Consider the following 23,794-nt stretch of genomic DNA (forward strand, 5'->3'; position numbering starts at 1 on the left):
CTTCTTGCCCCTAGTTCAAGGGTTGCTTCCAATCTGAATCACAGGCCCTACATAGTTCTGGCTAAGGTTCACTCGGGTATTGACACTCTTCTTTTACGCTCTAACTTTTGCCAAAGCCGCCCTTTCGGGTTTTCAACCTTGCGAGCTTTTCATTTTTCTTTTTATTTATTTTATTTTTTTTTATTTATTTTTTTTTTTTGCTCTAACTTTTGCCTGGGTCACCCTTCCGGGTTTTCAACCCAGCAAGCCTTTCAAGGGTGGTACCTTATTGCCCCTAGTTTAAGGGCTGCCTCCATTTCAGCTATGCAAGCCTCACACTTTTGCCCCTAGTTCAAGGGCTGTTTCAAATCAAAATCACATTCTCTGCCCTGAGTTCAAGATCTGTTTCCAATCTGGATCACATCATTGCCCCTAGTTCAAGGGCTATTTCCAATCTAAATCATATTCGACCTAATTGCCCCTAGTTGAAGGGTTATCTCCATTTGAATCACATCATGACCCCTAGTTCAAGGGCTATTTCCAATTTGGCTACGCAAGCCTTACACTTTGATTGATCATTGAATACTTCTAATCAAGGTTTGAAAGCTAAAGAGCTAAGGAGGTCGGACCTCGAATCAAGAGGGATCCCATGCTGTATAATCAATTCCAGGCATGTCTTCGTAGGACCACGCAAAAACAGTTTTTGAAATCTTTTAACAAAGTGACTAATCACCCGTACTCTTACGAAGATAAGACAGACCCAATTTGGACCAAGCTAGGATCATTCTCAGTACCCACATTAACAAAAATGATTTTATTCATCAAAGGCTTAGCACACCTCTCTTCTTCTTAGTTGATCAAAATTTGCAAATCCCGAGGAGATTCTTCCTCTTTGTTTTCATCAGAGTTTTGGAAAAAGTTTTAAAAAACTTTGGTCAATGCAATGAATTAAGGCACAGAGAAGTAGGCAGACTCTATGGCATTTTGTTTTTTTGTTTTTCTGTTTATTAAAAAGAGACTATGACTCAGCAATGGCAACAGACTTTTGACAACATACTCAAAAGAAAATGACAAAGAGAACCTAGACAGGACAGAAATGTCTAGGTTAGCACTATCGAAATCAACAGACTCTGACTCATTAGGCTGACTCGAGCCTGACTCTAACTCTACAAACTTGGTGGAGTCAAACTTACACTCAATACTCAATTCAGAACTCAGAATAAAACCATTCTCAATTTTGCTAGTCAAAGTGTGGGCCAGCCACAACATTCAAAATAAAGCTCATGCAATCAACAGGTGGTCACTCCCCAAGCACAGAGATGGTCGACTTTGTGGGATATCGGCATTTTTTTTTTTTAACAAATTTTTTTTTTTGATTTTATGTTTTTGTTATTTTTTTGTTTTTGAAGTAATGGTGCTAAACTGAACAGCCTGAGCCACTAATTCGAATTTGAGAACCCCTGTATAGATCCAATACATTACACATAAAGCAGGAAAGAGAACAAACACCCCTAAAGAGGGTAGGGTTATCCTGTCCTAGCTTGGAATGATCTAGGGTTTCACTATTCACACAAGTGGTATCATACATCCTAGAAATGGGAAAGCATTCTGTCCTAATTTGAAAGGTACTATAGCTCACTATATGTACAAGGTTGGCTCTACTTTACGGGTTGAAGCCAAGGTGACGTTACCAAAGAGTCCTTTGGGTCATAACCAATAAAGATCCCAGGAAATCAGAAGAGTCAAATAGCCTCTCTTCGGAGTCTGAGAACCTTAGATAGCAAAGCTAGATAGCAGGGCTACATAGCAAAGCTACCCTTTTGACAAATCTCAAAAGGTTACAACACAAGGCCTCTAAAGTATCGTAAAGTAGGTGTAGTGTCACAAAAAGCTTACCTGTGCTCCCACCAGTATCTGGGTAACACAAGGACTTGAAGTGCACCAATGAATGCAATGCAATGAACATATAATTGAAAATAAAGGTCATATCATGGAGTTCGAGTCAAGGTTTCATAAAATCCCCAGCAGAGTCGCCAGAAACTGTAACATGCTCGGGGGGTACCCGCGCGCGTTAAACAGTTCGGACCCCCAAGATCCCTTTGATCTATTCTCACGAGTGCAATGTGAAACGTGGATGAGAGTCCAGATTTGGCAACTTTTATTGAAAATCCATTTTTATTGCAATTTTGTCAAAAATGGACTGCGTCATCAGATCTCAGAGTCGCCACCTAATATTTTGGGAAATTAGGAAACCCATGACTCGGTGCCAAGGCCACTGTTCGTCGTAACCAAGGATGCTTGGCTCGGAACCTTAGGTATGAGAGGGGAAGGTCAATAATGAGCACCCCCGCCCACCCGATCAAAGATCGGCCTTTACTAACCACGATATGAATTTTATTTTATTTATATGTTCATGTTCTGATTAGTTAATAAATCCTAAAATTTACTATGTGAAGCATACAAGTATAGACTATGTCACCCATTTTGGAACAACTTGATTTCATGTAGTTTTGAAAGAGTTTTGAAAATGTATAACCCAAATAAATTGAGTTTACAAACATGAAAATCAACATCATTCCAAATTAAGCGACACAACCTCCATCCACTGGCATTCATACAATTATATCACATAAGCAAATAGCCACATGGTAGAATGCTTAAACATAGTAAGAAAAGCATACACAAACGGGATGCTAAAGCATAAAAACTTACATGTTTGACGACCCACGAACAAGCTACAAAACAAAGTTAGTAAAACATGCATGATCTTATATACAAAATCCTAATGCAATTCACGCATGAGATGCAACTAAAGATTCAGCCTCTAAAATATGATATGTGAATCATCTCAAGAACATGAGGTAGCGCACATAATCACATAGGAATTGATTAAATCCACAAGTGCAAACTTAGCCGAATCAAGATGCATAAAACATGGATGCAAAGCATAACTATGATGAAAAATAAATATGATGTTTATGTACAAATAAAGAAAGCAAGTAAAAGAACGGGATAGAAAGAAGCGGGGCGGGGAATTATTACAACGCTCTGAATAAATTATTACAAACCAGATAAGAGAGAGAGAAAGGAATATTACAACAAAATAAAAACCTCACAAACTCTCAAAATAAAATAAAATAAAATAAAATAAAGAAACTTCATGTGCGCCGGAAAATATTTTGCTTGACGTAGGAAGACTGCTCCGTTCTGTTCGGGGAAACTTATTTTTGCGGGAGCACTATTCATCCCGAGATACTATTCACTGCCGGAAGTTACTATTTACGATTCACCTTTCTTGATCGTTATTCATCTTACCGGGCATTTTTCATCCGATGTTACTATTCATCGCCGGAGGTACTATTCATCGATGGGGCTATTATTCATCGTCGGGGTTACTATTCACCGCCGGAAGTTACTATTTACCGCCGGAGGTTACTATTCACCACCGATCACTATTCATTTGGCGGGGTTACATCTTTTAACAAATTAGGTGGTTCGACCAACCATTTAAAGTGATAAAATTACAACAATTTATAAATAGTAAACTACAACATTTTATGTAAATTACAACAGTTTATATACAACAGTAAATTACAGCAGATAAAGTAGTAAAATTAGGTGGTTCAACCGACCATTTAAAGTGATAAAATTACAACAATTTATAAATAGTAAACTACAACATTTTATGTAAATTACAACAGTTTATATACAACAGTAAATTACAGCAGATAAAGTAGTAAAATTAGGTGGTTCAACCAACCATTTAAAGCGATAAAAAAAAATTATGAAAAACAATAAATAAAGTACTTAAACAAATTATATCACATTTTGAAATTAAATGAAAGTTTGCGAAAACTCACCTTTCGGGGACATGATGAATTTTCTGATTCACAAACTTTCTTTTGATTACCCTCAAGTCTGTGGAATGTGTTCTCAATTCTCAGTCAAAATTTGGAATTACAACTTTAGCGGTTCCTTCTTTCTGATTCTTTTTCTCTCAAAATTCCCTCGCACCAATTCCCTTTTTCTTATTCTCTCTCCCAATTTTTTTGACTCTTCTAATCTCTCCCCTGCCAAAATCCTCCATTCCTTCTCTGATCTTCCCCCTTTTATAGAAAATAATTGTAAGAAAAGGACAAAAGAAGAAACGGTGGTAGGAGTTGTTTTCAAAAGATGCACAGTAAAATTACTATGCACTTTATAATATAATAATATATAAAAGAGATTATTAGCATAAATACATGTACAAATACCCAGAAAAATATATAAAAACACACAAATACGTAAAATTAAAATACATGGACTAATAAAATATATTTTAGTAGGCCAAATATGCAACATAATTTGACCAAAGCGGGTCTAAAGGCACAGAAAACAAAAAGACGCACGATGGGAGTGTAGTGAATTTTTTTTTTCAAAGGAGGAATAATACCCTTATATAATATAATATATATATATATATATACAAAAGTATGGTGCGTGGGTGAAACCAGGGTACTGAATAAATTTAATAAAATATTATATAATAATATAACATAATATATATATATATATATATAATACATAATAAAGGGAAAGAAAATAGAGAAGGAGTCTAAAATAATTTGGCAAAAACAGGTGTAAGACTAGGATTAAAGTTTATATTCCATCTTTTTACTGAGAATTTTGTGAGATAGCATATTCCTATTTTCATCATTGAGTAATCAAAAGAAAGCGCCCAAGTCTTAGGGCCGGTCAAAATGGGGTGTCTACAGAGGGCGCATTGGAGGGACTTGAGAGGCTTTCATCGACACCTTCCAGGATAAATACTTACCTTCCATGGTTAGGGAGAAGTTGAGAGACTAGTTTTCTAAGCTTGTGTAGTTGAATACTTCGGTGGCTGAGTTTGAGGCCACATTCACTAGCCTTTCTAGGTTTGCACCAATGTCAGTGGCGACCGAGGAGCGCCGTTGTTTGGAGTTTGAGAAGAGGTTGAGGATCGGGCTCATGTTTTAAGTGGCTGAGTTGATGATTAGGGATTATGGACGCCTTGTGGAGGCGGAGGCAGTCGCTCATCTGGAGACCGTAATACAGATAGAGAATGAGAGGATGAAGGGCTCAAAGAGGAGTCAGGATGTACAGGGGGATAGTAAGAGGCAAAGGGGTTCTAACCCACAACAGTCCCAGGGAGCACAATCGAGGTCTACCTTTCCAGTGCCGAGTTCGGGTTCTGGGTGAGGTGGACAGGGAGATTTCACCTGTTACAAGTGAGGCCAGTTAGGCCATATGTCTCCAGCTTGCCCGCAGAGAGGAGGAAGGCATCGGTCTGTATCATTTTCGGCTTGTTCTCAGGGCCAGAGCCAAGGAAGAGGCTAGTCGCTCACTTGCTATCAGTGTGGGCAGGCGGGGCATATGAAGAGATTTTGCGCTCAGTTGAGCGGCACACTTGGTGCATCTGATTTGAGACAGACACAGAGCCACCAGCTGACACAGTCAGCACAGGCCTTGAAGGCCAACCAGGGAGCCTTTTTGGCTCAATCAGCGCATTAGGCTTATGCTCCGAGGGGTGAGCAGGTTGAGCAGAGGCCTACATGGCGTGCGTATGCTATTATCGCGCCAGATCTTGTACCAGCACCTTCAGTAGTGAGAGGTACCTTCTTGTTTTGCAATTAAGTTGCTAACGTGTTGATTGATACGAGTGCATCTCATTCATTTATCTCGTATACATTTGCATCGGTTTTAGGATTAGAGTTGGGTCAGTTAGCATCTCTTATCTGTGTAGAGTCACTTATTGGAGGTGAGATGATTTTTGAAGCAGGGGTGTTGGGGTTGTGATATGGAGGTTTCTGGTCGTCAACTTCTTTTTGCATTTGTGTTGATTGACATGTCTAGGTTTAATGTTATTTTGGGTATGGACTGGCTGTCTTCATATCAGGTTGTTATAGATTGCTACCATCAGAGGGTTACTGTATGTACTCTGAGTGGTGACTGTTTTTATTTCTTGGGGGATCGAGTGGATAGAGTCTTATCATCGGTATATGATCCGCGTGTTCAAATTGAGCTTAGTTGCCTGTTTGCTAATTTCCTTAGTACTAAGTGTGATGAAGTCCGAGTTGAGTTACCAAGGGTAGTTAGTGAATAACCGGATGTTTTTCTGGATGATCTTACCAATTTACCACCTCACCGAGAGATCGAGTTCTCTATTGATTTAGTAACTAGCACGACATTGATTTCTATGGCACCATATAGATTTGCACCTGCCGAGTTGAGTGAGTTGAAGATTCAACTCCAAGTATTTTTAGATAAGGGTTTCATCCACCCTAGTACTTCACTTTAGGGAGCACCGACTCTTTTTGCCAAGAAGAAAGATGGTGCGTTGCGACTTTGTATAGATTACCAAAAGTTGAACTGGGTAACTGTTAAGCACAAGTATCCAATGCCTTGTATAGATTATTTGTTTAATCAGTTGAAGGGGTCTTGTTGTTTTTTTAAGATAGGCCTGAGATCGGGTTATCACCAGTTGAGGGTGAGGGAGGACAATATCCCGAAGATGGCATTCGGTATGGCCATTACGAGTTTCTAGTGATGCCCTTTGGGCTAACCAATGCACCAGCTGTGTTTATGGATTTAATGAATCGGATCTTTCGTGAATTCCTAGATCGTTTTGTGGTCATTTTTATAGACAACATCTTGATTTACTCACCCTCTGAGGAGGAACACAAGGAGCACTTGCGAGTAGTACTTGAGCTACTTAGAGTCCATAAGTTGTATGCTAAGTTTGGGAGGTGTGAATTCTGGCTGAGAGAAGTTAAGTTCTTAGGCCATGTAGTATCTGAGGAAGGGGTGGCTGTAGATTCATCCAAAATAGAGGCAGTGCAAGATTGGGAACAACCTAAGAATGCTTTTGAGATCCGTAGCTTCTTAGGGTTGGCAGGGTATTATCATCGATTTGTGAAAGATTTCTCTAGGCTAGCCTCACCATTGACTAGATTGACGAGGAAATGGATCAAGTTCATGTGGGATGAGACTTGTGAGAAGTCTTTTCAAGAGCTTAAGGTTAGGCTTACCACTGCTCCAGTATTGATTATTCTGGAGAGGGGTTTGGGCTATTCGGTGTATTGTGATGCCTTAAGTGAAGGTTTGGGTTTTGTTTTGATGTAAGGAGGGAAAGTAGTAGCTTATGGCTCGCAGCAGTTGAAAACTCATGAGAGAAATTACCCTACTCATGACCTAGAGTTAGCAGCGGTAATCTTTGCCTTGAAGATTTGGAGGCATTACCTGTATGGTGAGAAGTTTGAAGTGTTTTCTGACCATAAGAGTCTGAAATATCTGTTTACCCAGAAAGACTTATGTGAAGCCCCCGAAATATGTATTCACTTTGAAAACCCTAATGTTTGAATTATTTTCTTAAAGCCCCTCATTTACTTGAATTAATTCGAATCTTGTCGGTTAGCATTACTATTTTTATTTTTATCGAAACAGGAATTCCCCTAACCGAATTAGGATCCCTAACCTAATTTAATTCTACATAAGCTACATGTATTTAACTCCAAGCCCTCACTCTTTATTTAAATTCAAAACTTGCCCCAAACTAGTACTTGTACCTTATACCTTGAGTACCATCAATTTGTAAGATACATATATACATATATATACACCTAGAGGAGTGTGCCTAGAACCTAAAATGATTTAAATAATAACCCCATCACACTTCCCCAAGGAGGAGCCAATTTTCAAGAAACACCATCATGGACTTCTAGGAAAACAAAACCTAGTGACCTAGACCTAGGATGCAAAATCCAAGAACTAGTTTCATTACAACTAGGAGTTGCCTAAACCAATGAACAAGCCTCCCAAATCCCTTCCATTCCTTTAGAATTCGAACAAATCCTAACCTTTCCATCCATATCCAACTAAGGGACTTTTAGGACTTTTTGCCTCAAAGGTTTGTCTATAAATACCAACACACCCCTTAGCTTGCAAACACATACAACACACTCACTCACACACACATTTAGGTTAGAGAGAGAGAGGAGAGCAAGAGGGAGAAGTCTAGAGGAGAAGGAGGAGGAAGAAGAAAGCTTCTTGTGCAAAGTTTAGTAGGTAAGCCACAAACACAACCTTCTCTTTCATTTCCTTTTTCTAATGCATGTTTCTAAAGGTTTTAAATAATGTTTTCAAATCTGTTATTACTAAGTTCTTATGTTAAAAATGCTAAGGGTTGAGTATTGATTACATCTCTCTTGTATTTTCCCCATTTTGGCACAAAACCATCTTCTTTTTGTACCAATCTCTCAACTTTTCAAGAGCACTCTTTCAAACAAATTTTCTGAGTCAAACATGTGATAGTTAGCATATTTTCTTCACAAAAGAAATGAAAATTTCCCTTGGTGGAACCCCTTTTTCATAAATCTTCTTGTTTTGGGCAAAGTACCCTAGAATCTGTTTTTGCAGCCCACTTCCAGAAATTCTAGAAAAATGTACAAAATTATTCTGGACCTGTATTGGTTTCATCGAAAAACATCAAGCGGTTTGCAAGAAAATCAAATTTTCGTAACAATCGACGGATCTGGACAGATTCTGGACAGCGCTGGAATATTTTCTAAATAACTTAAAAAATGGAAAAGCAATCCCATTTCTGAAAAATGTTCTAGAAACTAGATCAAATTCCCTACAAACCATAGGAAGGCCAAGTCCAGTAACAGATCTAAAATAGACCTTTCATTTTAATCTTATGCGACGCTAAATCTGGAAATTTTATTATGTGTGAATGTTTTATACCCTTGACTTCATGAGATTGCTTATTAGCTTATGATCAAATCTTGGCATGATATTATATGTGTTGTGGTTATGCTAATTACCTTTCTCATCTTAAGAATGCATGCTTATATGGATATTGTTGTCTTATAAGTTGGACTAACCTTGTTGTAAAATATTTAATTCAACGGGAAACCTAACAGGGAGGGTATTGGGTTTTCGAGCACTTGGATAATAAAAAGATGAGAAATGTGATATATGGATTGTTGGGATGCGTTCCCTATTTGAAAGTTAAAATCTAGCGCTAGTGGTTTTCGGAACCCTTGAACGAAGCGGTTGTATTCAGACCCTAGGTGGTATGGTGTAAGGAGGGATTCGGGCATGGCCCTATTTTACCGTCTCTTTTGAGGCCCTGCGGTTGGCGCTACATGGTACATAACTGTTGGTAGGCATCCGAGGTTAGGTTTGCAACAAAGCAGCAAAAGAGGGGGCATACCGAATAATCCGCGTCAGATTCTTGTGGTTGGGAGGATGAAATCTCTTTGGGGGATTTCTAGTTTGCTAACATCTAACTTAACCCTTCATTTATTTATTGAAATATCATGCTTTATTACTTGATGTTATAATTGTGATTGTGTATTGGATTAGGAAAAAAGGGTAGGGTGTGTGTGTGTTTACTGGTAGTCAAAGCTCACAGCGTATCATGCCAGGTGACGAAGTGGAACTCATAGCTGGAGACGACGAGCCCGAAACTTTTGAAGACTTTTGGCTATCCTAGAAAAAAATTAGAAGTTTCTTTTTGGATGTTTTGTGAAGACTTATTTGAAGACTTAAGCTTTCTTCTGGAATGTAATGTAATTGGAACCATCTTTTGAGTTATACATATATATTATGATTGTTATGTATTTATATTCTATGTAAGAACCTTATCGTTGCTTATGAGACCTTGTGTCAATACCTTTTAAGATCTGTCAAAAGGGCAGTGCGTTGCCTAAGAAAGCTGGACTTAGAAGGGAGGCTAATTTGACTCCTCCGGCGATCTGGGATCTTACTTGGTTATTGACCATAGGACTCATTAGTGACTCTCCCTTGACTGCAACCAATAGTGTAGAATCGGGGCGTCACAACTTAAATTTGAGGCAAATGAGGTGGATGGAGTTCATAGATGACTACAACTTTGAGTTACACTATCATTCGGGGAAGGCTAATGTTTTGGCCGATGCTTTGAGTAGGAAATCCATTGGTAATGTGGCTAGTGTTGCCATCTGAGAATGGGAGATATTGGGTGCCATTGGGGAGTTTGACTTGCATCTTGGCGTGTTCGTTGAGTCTGCAGACTTGTTTTCGGTAGTTGCACAACCTACACTTGTAAACCAAGTGATAGAATCACAGAAGGGTGACCTTGAGGTGAAATCCTTCCGGGAGAAGATCTCCAGTGGGTAGGTAAATAGAGGCTTGAATGTGTTTCCCAACCTGAGTGTGAGATATCGTGACCGTTTGTTCGTGCCGGAGTCTTATCGAAAGAAAGTACTCCGAGAATTTCAGCATTTACGCGTTACGGTGTATCCGGGAGTCACAAAGATGTATCACGATCTTAGTCGCCAGTTTTGGTAAAGGGGCATGAAAAAGGATGTAGCCGAATTTGTATCAAGGTGCTTTACTTGTCAACAAGTGAAGGCCGAACATCAGAGGCCAGTGGGTTTGTTGCAGCCCTTGCCTATAGACGAGTGGAAATGGAAACATGTCACGATGGATTTTGTTGTAGACCTTCCAAGGACTCAATAGGGATAGTGATGCAATTTGGGTGGTAGTTGACCGGTTAACGAAATTAGCGCACTTTATTCCTATGTACGTAAGTGACTCGGTAGATTATCTTGTCGACCTTTACATTAGGGACTTAGTGAGATTGCACGAGGTCCCAGTGACGATTGTTTCAGATAGGGATCCTCATTTTACAGCCCGGTTATGGCAGAGTTTACAGAGTGCCTTGGACACTAGACTGACTTTTAGCACATCATATCACCCTTAAACTAACGGGCAGTCAGAGTGTGTCATTCAGATTTTAAAGGATATGCTTCGAGGTTGTGTCCTTGACTTTAAAGGTTCGTGGGAGAGACACTTTCCCTTTGTGGAGTTTCCCTATAACAATAGTTTCTAGTCGAGCATTGGTATGGCACCATTTAAGGCCTTGTATGGTCGACCATATAGATCTCCCGTGTGTTGGGCTGAGGTGGGTGATGCACCAATGCTAGGCCTGGGTTAGTCCGAGAAACGACGGAGAAGTTGGCACTTATTCGTAAGAGATTAGCTACAGCCTAGAGTCACCATAAGAGTTATGTCGACTGTTGAAGGAGACCCTTGTCCTTTGAGGTAGGCCATTACGTCTTTTTGAAGATATCACCTAGGAAGGGTTTGATAAGGTTTGGAAAGAGTGGGAAGTTATCCCCTCGATTTATTGGACCTTTTGAGATCCTAGAGCGGGTTGACGAGGTAGCTTATCGTTTGGCCTTGCCGCCACAGTTTTCCGGGGTTCATGATGTGTTTCATATTAGCATGCTTCAGAAGTATAAGGTGAATCCATCGCACGTATTGGATTGGACCAACTTAGAGGTAGATAAGGATGTCTCCTATAAGAAGAGACCAGTGAGAGTCTTGGATACCCGAGACCAAGGCTTGCAAGGCAAGACGATCCCCTTGATGAAGGTATTATGAAAACCTCACCGGGTTGAAGAAGCAACGTGGGAACATGAGTTGGAAGTCCGTGAGAAGTATCTGGACTTATTTGTTGATGTTTGAGCATATAATGGAATTTTGTTGTGTTAATGAAATATGAAAATATTATATATGTTTTGGATATATGGAAACATTGTATATGTTGTGTATGTTTTGGAAATATGAATTTAATTTAAACATTGTAAATTGTCACGCCCCAAAATAATCCCACATAACTATTACATCAACCCACTTGCAAAATGAGATATTAATCATGTTCCTTTACATAATTCCAAATGATTTACAAAAATAATCTCACATGCGATAATACATTCATTGACAAACTAGTACATGAATCTATAGCATGTAAAGTCATTAAATCAAAACGAATAATGCCCTCAAGGGCTTATAAGTTCCAAGGCAATAGCCCGGTTACATAAATGGTCTCTCGGACCCATACACATTAGCTCTAGGCTTTACAAAAATTTCGACCAAAATAGAGAGCAATCTACTCTTCACAAATAAATCCACACCCTCAACTTGGCGGGATCACCACATCTTTACCTACACCAAATCCCATAGGGGTGACCACAAAGCCCAGTAGAGAGTTCTCACAAAATATATACAGTTATGCCAATTCCTTCAACATTAAAAAAATGCATATGTAGTGCCATGCAAGAGCTAATAATGAAGGAAAATTTTATTTCAATGCACTATTTGGAAATCATCATATCCTTCATAATATTTTTCAATCTCATCAATTTCACAATTACCAATATTTAAATCAATCGGGGTGGTAAATATGACACTGGTAATCCCTAGGCTGGTGTTTGCAAGTAGACTCTACAAGTACTACCAAAACGTCATTTTTGCTGGTATTAACCGGAAGGATCGACACCTATCCGCACGGGTTTTTGGTCTTTCACCATGGACACTCAAGCCAACTTATCAAGTTCAACTACACCCCTAATCCGGACTTACCAACGTATTTACCCCATACCACATTTCCATAGTTCTCATTACAATGTAATCTTTCTCAATGTAAACGTTTTTCCAACTCATGTCAAGATGTACAATAATGATAATAAACCAATTGAAAACATGATGTAATAATTACTATTTCATAGTATTTCTCTATTTTCAATATCTCTATAACAATAACAATTAATCCCATCTCTCATTTCTCTTTTTAAAAACTAATTCACAATATGCCCTTGTGCCAATCCATTTATAGCAACAACTCTCACCATGCACAACCCATAACAAGTTAGCCTCTTTAAGGCAATATAAGATATTTTCAACATAATCCCCATGGTTTACAGTCTTAGCATTTCATGGTACATAATCATTCACCACTTTCCAACAACACATCTTCAAATATTTTAATAATCATATTACAATAACATCTCATGCATCTTCATGACACAAAATAATAAATGATTTCATAAGTATTTTCATGTTTTCCCAAAATCCCCAAGTTCTAGGGTTTTTCCTCAAGACAATCATCTCTCATTTCTTGGTGTAAACCCTCATCAAAACATTTTTTTCTTAGATCAACAAGATGGAACCCTCAAAGATTGACCAAAATTTTGAAAGTTTAAAGAAAAACCCTCTTTTGAAGAAAATCTTTACATTTTTTAAATCACAAAGTTGAAATTATCAAAACTAGAAGAAAACTCTTAAATCATCATCAAAATAGGAAAACTAGTATATATAACTCAAGAATCCCTACCTCAAAGTCTTTGAGAAGATGGAGAGAAAGAAACCCTAGCTTAGACGGATGATCCTTCAACCCTCACTACACCAAGAGAAGCCCTAGTTCTTGATCTTCAAGATCTAGAGGATGATGATGATGATCTTGGCACAAAGATTACAAGAATCAAAGGGTTTTAAGGCTTGAGGAAGTTTTCTAGAGAGAATGGGGAGAAAAATAGGGTTGAGAGTGAGAGAGAAATGTGTAAAATAATGTATACATTCAGACTAAAAAAAGGGGAAAAAATAGAGTTCGGGCTACCCAGTTGGCCGCACATGCGGCGCCCATCCCTGCACGTACGGCGGCCTCCACCACTCGTGCGGCCGACCCCACCGCTCGAGCAGCATACCTCCATCGCTCGAGCAGCCCACTTTCCCCTACTCATGCGTTCTAGACAGAATGCTCACCCAGGTGGTTCAACCATCACCGCACGTGCGGCCCCTCCCCGCACGTGCGGCCTAGGGCCCCACACGTACGGCCCTGGTCCAGCCACCTAAATCCCCTCTTCGCTCCCGGGCACTCTGGACTCACCCGCGCACCCTCCGGAACAAGTGAAACTCAACACCAAACCAAAACAAGAACTAGAACCTGTTCTAGAGAACTATTCCCGAACATTTTAAATCTAAAGAAAGTAAGTGAGAGGAGAATGGATCAACAAAGGGAGAAAGGAGAAGAAAAAGCCCGATCTTCACAATGTTTTAGGAAATGTGGATTTTACTTTCAATATTGGAACTTGTGTATCAAGTTGAGGAAAATGGTTGATTGGAGAATGGATCATGGTGTTGGAATTGATTATCTATAGTTATTGTGTTTGGTTTAGACATAATTATAAAACTTATTTTAAAATTTCAAGAATGATATTCTTTAAGAGAAGAGATTATAGCGATTTCGGTTTTAACCCGACCCATTTGTTATTCCAGACTCGGGTATATGGTTTCTGAATGCTGTTTATTGTTGTTTTCTCCTTATTCTTACTTGAGTTTGGCTATTTGGTTATATCGAGCATGTTTAGAGCAGGTTAGTCGCTTGTTTTTCAAACTTTATGTTGCCCAGATTTTTGGTCCTCTGCTCTAGCGGTACTACTGGGGCTCGAGCGGGCTTTGCGAACTCTCAGTACTTTTGTAGGTCTGCAAAACTACTAAGGGAGTATTTTCTACGCTCGAGTGGCATTTTCGCTCGAGCGGACTTTATTGCACTCAAGCATTGGTCTGTTGTCTATAAAACTACTGGGAGTGTGCATTCTGCGCTCGGGCGTCATTTCTTGCGCTCGAGCGGAACAACTTATTGTGTCTGACGCTCAAGTATCAACTTTTGCGCTTCAGCGGATTGTACGTATATCAGTTCGCGAAAATGACTTTTACATCACTTTTTCAGATTTATTTCACTCCAAACCCTAAAGTTGAGACCCTCTCTCTCTAAAACTCTCTTTTTCTCTACATTTTTACCTAGATCTAGTGAGTTCTCTATCCGTGTGCCTTTGATAAAAAGGTAGTACGTCTCAAGAGCTTTCTTTTAATCCGATTTAAGCTTGGTTTCGACGTCTTTGAAGTTCTTTCATCTCTTCCTTTGGTCATCTAAGCTTGAGGTAGGTATTTTCTACACTTTCATATGGTTTTTAACTTAGTTATTGATGTTGTGCGGATAAGATTGGAATTTAAAGGATTTTAGACAAACCTAGGGTTTTGATTTAAAATCTCAAGAGAGGTTTTCAAATGAATGTAATGGAAATGATTATGGGAATAGATATGAACTTGTATTGTGTCAAAATAGTTGATTTTGGTGTTTGGGATGAACTTGGGGAAAAAGGGAGCTTGGCCCTAAACTGACTCAAATGATTGTTTTGCATAAATAATAGAATTGGTAGTGAAAGTGTGAAATTGGCAGGTTATTTATATAAATGGTGAAGTTAGATATGTATTATCTCGCATCTATGAAAATTTGGATAATTTATCTGTTGTAAAGATTGTATATTTGTTTATAAATATCTGTTTTGGGCTATCGGTGGAGGATGGTCATGATTGTTGTAGAAATTGCATGAGGATTAGGCGAATTGAAACTAATCTCTTAACGGTTGTCATTGAATATGACTGTGTGTTTTAATATATTGTATATGTATGATTTGTTGGGACGAAAAAATGGATGTATTCTATTGTTTGGGAGGAGAAAGGGGATGGACTCTATTGGATTAAGTTAGTTTGTGTGTCCAGGGTGAAAGTCTCGAAAATGTTGTATATACATGGGTGTTGATTCCCGCGGACAAAATTTTCATAAAATGGCAAATTGAAGTGTTATGTATTGATTATGTATGGTTGAGAACCACTAAGTTGTAGTCTCAGTTGGGTGGTGCGGCTAATAAGGAACATGACTTATGAATTGGCATGAATGAAATTGAGACAAGACAAATTGGAATAAAAGAATTTGGCATATTATGATCTTGTAAGATATGATTGATTTTATGATGGGCATTAGACATTCATTTCATGCTTATGCCTTTGTTGAGATACATATATTGTGTTAGATTGTTTCTATTAGGTTTTGGCTTACCCTATTAGGGAAACTATTTTCAGGTGATGGTGACATGCCTTCACCAACATAGTAGCTTGGAGAGACTTGGAGCAGGGGCTCATTTTTGTTGTATTTAATTTGAATAGCCAAGGGCTTTAACTCTATTTGAGCTAAACTCATTTTGTTGTAATCAAGGAATGACTTGGAAAGATGTAAGCCGTTAGGGCATCTAAATATCTGTTCAACTTTCATCTTTTGATTACTAGTAACACATGTTGTAGATTCAGGATAAAACATTTATGAATGTATATCGCATGTGTTATCGTTGTATATTAACTCTTGTTACCCAAAAAGCAACCTAAGAGGGGGGTGAATTAGGTTTCTACAAAATAAAATTAATAATACCACAATAAAATTAACTACTAGTACAACGAATTATTAACAAGCACAATAATGAACTTAGCAATAAATCATCAAGAAAAATAACAATGAAGTATAACTAACATACAGGGTAAATCAAATGATTGACACATGAATATTAGATAGCTATAGCAGTAGTATGAAAGTAAAAAGATTAGGGAAAATGAGACAAACAAATTTATAGTGGTTCGGCTTCAACCAAGCCTGTATCCACTCCTCAAGCTTCACTTGAGATTTTCCACTATCTTCTAACTTCACACGGGTGCTAGCAACCTCTTTACAAATGGAGCAATCCTCTACGGATTTACATAGACTTCACAAGCCTAAACCCTTGCAAATCTTAGGTGATTCACAATCACTCTCAAGATTTGAAGAATACAGTGTTTGCAACACTTTTATAAGATGAAATGGTATTTTTGCTTTCAATGAAAGCTTACAATAAATATCTCTCAAAGATAGATGTATAAAATGAAGTTTTGATTTTTCTGTAAATCTCACACAGGAAAGATAGGCTTAAAGCTATAAAGCTCAATGTATAATTTCTGAGAAAAGATGTGAGTGATTATAGATCAAAGAATATTTTCAGGTTTTTTATTTTAACTTGTTTACATTAGAGGCTTTGGTATATATAATGAAAATTATAACCGTTTATAGCCGTTGTAGTCATTTAAATTTATAACCGTTTATAGCCGTTGTACTTCCATCATTACCAATTTGAATATTTTTCATTCCATCATTACAAATTTGAATATCTCCCACTTGAACCTTTTGGCCTTTTGAACCTTTATAGCCGTTTATAGCCATTGTACTTCCATCATTGCTAATTTGAATATCTTCCACTTGAACCTTTTGAACCTTTTGGCCTGCTGCTGTGCTAGGCTGTTTGAACCTTTATTTTGGGCTGTTTGAACTCCTGATTTAATCAAATATTAAATACATTCTAACAACATTTAGGATAAAGGTTTAGGTGAGAAATAATGAGACAAAATAAATTTTGATTATATTTTTCTCTTTCAAATAAGTCATCAAAATAAATTTTGATTCTATTTTTCTCTTCCAAATAAATTAAAAGATAATTAAATAAATCATCAAAATAAATAAGTCTAACAATCTCCCCCTTTTTGATGATGGCACACAATGATGTTTTGATTTGATTTGGAAGTAAGAATGGCTCCCCCTCAAGTCAGGCTCCCTGAATTTATTTCTAAATACATAGGTTAGCACATGTGTAATAAATAAGCTTTAATCAGCAACATGATATAAGATTAAGATATCAAACTATAAATACATAACATCAGAGTAGTTTGAAAATAATACCATAATACATAACATCATATAATTTCTCCCCCTGTGATATTATCAAAAGGAAATCATGGGTCAGAATCTGGAGGAGGAGGAAGAAAATAATAGTGATAAATGGCAACAAATATATATATAGCAAATATATATATATATATATCAATCAACGGTCAATCAACAAATATATATATATATATATATATTACATAGCTATACAATATATATACAAATATGCATACACATATAACTCTCCCGCGTCTCTCTCGTTTTTCGCAAAATGCGTTTGACACGCGGCCTCACTTTTGCGTCATTGGTCGACAAAAGCAGGTTTCTCGATTGCCGCTTACCTCGGCTATCTCTTCCTCCTTGTCTTCTTCTCTTCAGTCTTCTTCTTAATCACACATTATTCCAGTTGTTTCTTCACCATTCTCTTCTATCTCTTCTTCACCACTTTCTTCTATTTCTTCGCAACTCATTTCTTTTACATCTCTCACTTCTAAATCATGGCTTCCTCATCCCGTCCCCTCACTCTGTTTCCGGACCTGAACGATCCCATAAATTTTGCTGGGCCAAGTGCCCTGGCTCCTACTCTTCCCAACCTTCCTATGATGTCGATTGAGCAAATAATGGCAGCTCAATCAGACATTGAAGCTAATCATTTCACACTGACGTCCCGTATGGAGACGGTGACTGCAGTCAGAAAATTGGCTCACCAATTGCAGAACAAGACGAGTGAGCTCCATCAGGTCAACGCCCAACTCTCTCTGCTCCAGCACATCTACAAGGATGCGGGAGCAAAAATAGGTGCACTGAAGGCCAAAAACAAAGAGCTTAATCGGAAGACCGCCTCCATGGCCCGATTTGGAGCAACGTCGTTCTTGGCTTTTGATAGTTGGCGGGGCGTGCTCGCTCTCGACGAAAGCACGGGAGCAAGGACGTCAAGCATCGCCCAAGGTGATAAAAAGAATAAGAGAGCGGTGGAAGAGGCGAGTAAGTAAGATCGGCGTAGGGCTGGAAAAAAATGAAGGGTTTTTTTTTTTTATGTTTATTTTGATCGGCGTGTGGCCGTAAAAAAAATGAAGGGTGTTTTTTTATGTAAATATTTTTATTTGGATTTGTTTTTGTTTTCATGTTTAAGTACTGAAAAATGAAATTAAAAAGAAAAAAAAAGAAAATTAAGCCCAAACAAAAAATAATAATGAAAGACCAAATTATTAATGAGTATATAAGAAGCATTTGAGCATGATCTAATTCTCAATTTCTTAGCAAGAGCATACCAATCTCAAGACTATAATAGACATAACAGTGCATAGATCAAACAAGGTTGCCAAGCAAGAGCATAAATATGGGCCTAAAGGTCAAGTCACTTTTCCTTGAGGAAAACGATCTTTCTCTTACATTATCAACAACTAATCAGCTCAAAAGTTATGTTGTAAGAATTAAGATACCAAAAGCATAGAGATACCAAAATAATCAGAGATACTAAAACAATCAAGTCTCTTTTTCTCCCCCGATGGCATTTTCAACAAAATCAAGCACAAGGAGGGAGTATGGTACAACATATAGGATGAAAGAATGTAAGTCTCATTTTAGCACAAATAATCATCCATATCAAGGTAGCTCTATGATATCAAAAAAAATGATAGCACATAATGATCATACAATTGAAGCTCATACCATTTGACAATAATGGGCAAAAAAAAATAGTAACATGTGAAGGTGCAAGCTCATAAGTTTGATATCAAAAACAGAATAGAAACTGAGGAGATTTTACAAAATAATCAAGTTTAAATTCTTCCCCTTGTTTCATTTGGCAAAATCAATAGGAGATATAATAAATGAAAGCACATAACTGAAATGTTCTCCTCAATAATATCAAATAGGATGCCAAATGTTACCAATAAGGATGCCAAAATGATACTAACATGCAATCTACCAAGGACACCAATATGCAATCTAGAAAATTTAACAATCATAGCTCAAGCATTATGTAGAATACCAAATATTGCTCATAATAGGTTAAACTCAATATAATCTCATAGAGCTAATGTAATTCCAAAAAAAAATGAAGCATGTTCAAGGTATAGCAATTCATATGCCAAGAAAAATCATGAATTTCAATATGTACCACACATTTAAGCATAGGCATGGTTTTTAGGTAAGAGCATCATCAAAGAATATACATTGCAAATCATATGAAACATAATCAATCTTTTTCATATCAAAGTAATAACAGTATTAGCTCAAGGGATATAAGATAGAATTTTTACCTCAAAAGCTTCAGAGAGTATATGAGGCATACCTTAGGTTCAAAAGATGAAAGCTTTTCAATCTTCAATTTTCTTTCATGAGGAGTTCATCTCAAAAGGGTTTAACAAATATGTTAGCAAAATGATTTTTCCCCTTAAGTTAGCGCTACCCTTTTCTAATGTGATTTGTGTAAATATAGCATTCATAGAACAATCACTATTATTCAATAAAAACATAGCACAAATCACTTCTTATCACAAACTCAAAAAGTGAAAAATAATTCAATGATCAAATAAGAGTTTGGAATGCTATTTTTCAGAATTTTCAAGTTGTAGCACATAGCATAATATGCATAAGAAAATAGTGTTATGCTCTTTGTTTTATTAAAAAATGATGCAACAATCTCATTTAATCACATAACATTATCAAGAGGCATTTTCATCAATTCAATCCACATACTTAAGTGTGATAAAACATTTTACTTAATGTGGAACACAACATGAATGCTATAAACAATTAATTCAACAATTTATCAATCAAAGCATTTCATGAGATGTATGTCAATATAATCCATATTCAAAAGATATTCAATAGGATAAATGCAATGTCTCTACAAACGTATGATACTTCTTTTCATTTAGATATTGTTGATGGATCATAATCAACGAATTTCATAACTCATTCAAATATTCCAATGTAAAGTATATAAGCATGAAATTTTCATGTTGAGCATATTCTTGAGATTATAAATGTACAATTCAAAATATAGATAGTATACATCTCAAAAACATGCTATGACATCAAAATTGATTCTACAAAGATATGACTAAAAAAAGTATTAACATATTAGTATGAAGTCATCTATAAGATGTGAAAAGTATGCTCACAAAAAATATTTATCACTTCTTATCTCTTTTTCGTAGCAATGGATGACATGATATACAATGTGAATGAATACATGAATAATTCATATTCTAATAGGCATTCATCAAAATAATATAATTCTCATTTTTGAGTTCAATGAATGTTTGAAAGAACTAGCAGAACATGACTTAGCAAACTTAGTACACTTAGGTTACATGGAAGCAATGATTAGACACAACCTATTGTATACAAATCACACCTTAAAGAATATAGAACTTTAAGCTGAAAGGTGTGTAAGGAGTTATACCTTCATTTACCTCTTTGGAATCTTCACCCATACATTACCTCTATTGTTCATCTTGGTGATTTTCATTTCATCATTCTTCTTATTCTTGTAGGGGCTGATTTTGCTCTTTAGATTGAACACTCTTGTCGTGCATTTCCTCTCAAAGTCCTTGGTGTTCTTTGAGATTCCACCTACAAAATATCTTGATTTCTTTCTTGGTACCCATACTTTCTTGGATCCATAGGAATTAGTCTCAAGAACATTTAATCTTATAAAAGGTTTAGGAAGATCAAAACCAATGCCTACTTTGTCAAAAACACATTTTTTTATTTCCAATAAGCATGTTGAGGCTTTCTTTTCCTTTTACAAAATTTTCAAAAGTTTTGTTTAAATCCTCAACATTGTTTCTCAAAATGTTTTTCTCATTGGCAATAAACATAAAGTCATTTTTCAAAGTAGCATTTTCTATTTTTAAAACATCCATATCATTTGAAAGAGAAGTAACTAATTTTTTTAATTTAGAATTCTCAACACAAACATTTCTAAATATGTCACGTAATTCATTGAAAGCACTTTCAAGTTTTACATAATTAGAAATTACCTCATCTTGAGTGAATTCTTCTTCTCCAAGAGCCATGAGACACAGGTTGGCTACTCTATCATTTTCTCCCCAAATGGCTTCCTTTTTGCTGCCATCCATCATTGAAAGTTCATGAGCCATGAGTGAGCTTAGGAGTTCTTCAATGCCTAATTTTGTTAGGTCTTTTGCTTCTTGAATAGCTGTAACCTTAGCTTTTCATTCATTTGGCAAAGATCGAAGTATTTTTCTCAGAAGCTCACCATTAGTATAAGATTTACCAAGAGATTTTAGAGCATTAATAATATTGGTAAATTTATAAAACATCTCAGAAACAGATCAAATGATTCCATAGTAAAGAGTTCATAATCATGAATAAGCATGTCAATCCGAGACTCTTTTATTTGGCTAGTTCCTTCATAGGTGATTTCAAGTTTATCCCAAATCTCTTTAGCAGTAATACATCCAGAAATTCTATTCTACTCATTTGCATCTAGTCCACACACAAGAATAAGCTTGGCTTTGCATTAGCTTGAAGGAGTTATAACCATGCTCATCAAATTCATCATCAAGTTTAGGCACACTGATATGGTCTACTACCTTGGAAGGGATTTTAGGACCTTTAGTGATAATGATCCACAAAACATAATTGGTAGCTTGAAGATACAAAGTCATTTTTTCTTTCCAATGAATGTAATTACTACCATCAAAGAGAGGTGGCTTATTGCTAGCTTGTCTTACAGCAAAGTAAGTAGAATACATGGTTGCTATGGATAAAAAACTCAAGATTGTTAAATCTAAACAAAAGCCTCAGGCTCTGATTCCAATAGGGCTGCAAATGAATTGAGCTATTCATGAACAAGCTCGGCTCGGCTCGGCTCGGCTCGGCTCGTTTAGTAAACGAGCCAAGCTCGAGCTTGCATAAGCTCGGCTCGTTAAGCTCGGTTTGTTAAGCTCGGTTCATTTATCTTTATTTAAATTACATAATAAATATATTATTTATATATTAAAAAAATATAAATATATATATAAAAATAATAATATAAATACATTTTTTATATATTAAATAATATAAATAACATTTTTTATTTAAATATTTATATTTAAATAATATAAATAATATTTAAAAAAAATTATCGAGCTGAGCCGAGCCGAGCCGAGCCGAGCTCGAGCCGAGCTCGAGCCTAGTTCCTTATCGAGCCGAGCTCGAGCTCAATAAACGAGCTCGATAAGTAAACGAGCCGAGCTCGAGCTCAACAAAGCTCGGCTTGGCTCGGTTCGTTTGCAGCCCTAGATACCAATTGTTACCCAAAAAGCAACCTAAGAGGGGGGTGAATTAGGTTTCTACAAAATAACATTAATAATACCACAATAAAATTAACTACTAGTACAACGAATTATTAACAAGCACAATAATGAACTTAGCAATAAATCATCAAGCAAAATAACAATGAAGTATAACTAACATACAGGGTAAATCAAATGATTAACACATGAATATTAGATAGCTATAGCAGTAGTATGAAAGTAAAGAGATTAAGGAAAATGAGACAAACAAATTTATAATGGTTCGGCTTCAACCAAGCCTGCATCCACTCCTCAAGCTTCACTTGAGATTTTCCACTATCTTCTAACTTCACATGGGTGCTAGCAACCTCTTTACAAATGAAGCAATCCTCCACAGATTTTACACAGACTTCACAAGCCCAAATCCTTGCAAATCTTAGATGATTCACAATCACTCTCAAGATTTGAAGAACACAGTGTTTGCAACACTTTTATAAGCTGAAATGGTATTTTTGCTTTCAAAGAAAGCTTACAATAAATATCTCTCAAAGATAGATATATAAAATGAAGTTTTGATTTTTCTGTAAATCTCACACAGGAAAGATAGGCTTAAAGCTATAAGGCTCAATGTATAATTTCTGAGAAAAGATGTGAGTGATTATAGATCAAAGAATATTTTCAGGTTTTTTATTTTAACTTGTTTACATTAGAGGCTTTGGTATATATAATGAAAATTATAGCCATTTATAGCCGTTGCAGTCATTTGAATTTATAGCCGTTATACTTCAATCATTACAAATTTGAATATCTTCCACTTAAACCTTTTGAACCTTTTGGCCTTTTGAACCTTTATACTTGTTTATAGCCGTTGTACTTCCATCATTACTAATTTGAATATCTTCCACTTGAACCTTTGAACCTTTTGGCCTGCTGCTATGCTAGGCTGTTTGAACCTTTGTTTTGGACTGTTTAAACTCCTGATTTAATCAAATATTAAATACATTCTAACAACATTTAAGATAAAGGTTTAGGTGAGAAATAATGAGACAAAATAAATTTTGATTATATTTTTCTCTTTCAAATAAATCATCAAAATAAATTTTGATTCTATTTTTCTCTTCCAAAT

General features: G+C 36.6%; 1 protein-coding gene across 1 annotated transcript in view; it reads right to left on the bottom strand.

The window, feature by feature from the left end:
- The window catches only part of LOC114308365 (uncharacterized), a 267,419-nt gene that overhangs the window by 135,953 nt on the left and 107,672 nt on the right, over nt 1-23,794 (bottom strand). The window contains exon 7 of the mRNA XM_082918621.1: nt 5,006-5,034. Within this exon, the coding sequence (XP_082774747.1) occupies nt 5,006-5,034 (29 nt within the window). The remainder of the gene's footprint in view (nt 1-5,005; nt 5,035-23,794) is intronic.

This window comes from Camellia sinensis, chromosome 3, assembly GCF_055761805.1.
Source record: "Camellia sinensis isolate YWXY chromosome 3, ASM5576180v1, whole genome shotgun sequence".
Taxonomy (NCBI): Eukaryota; Viridiplantae; Streptophyta; class Magnoliopsida; order Ericales; family Theaceae; genus Camellia; species Camellia sinensis.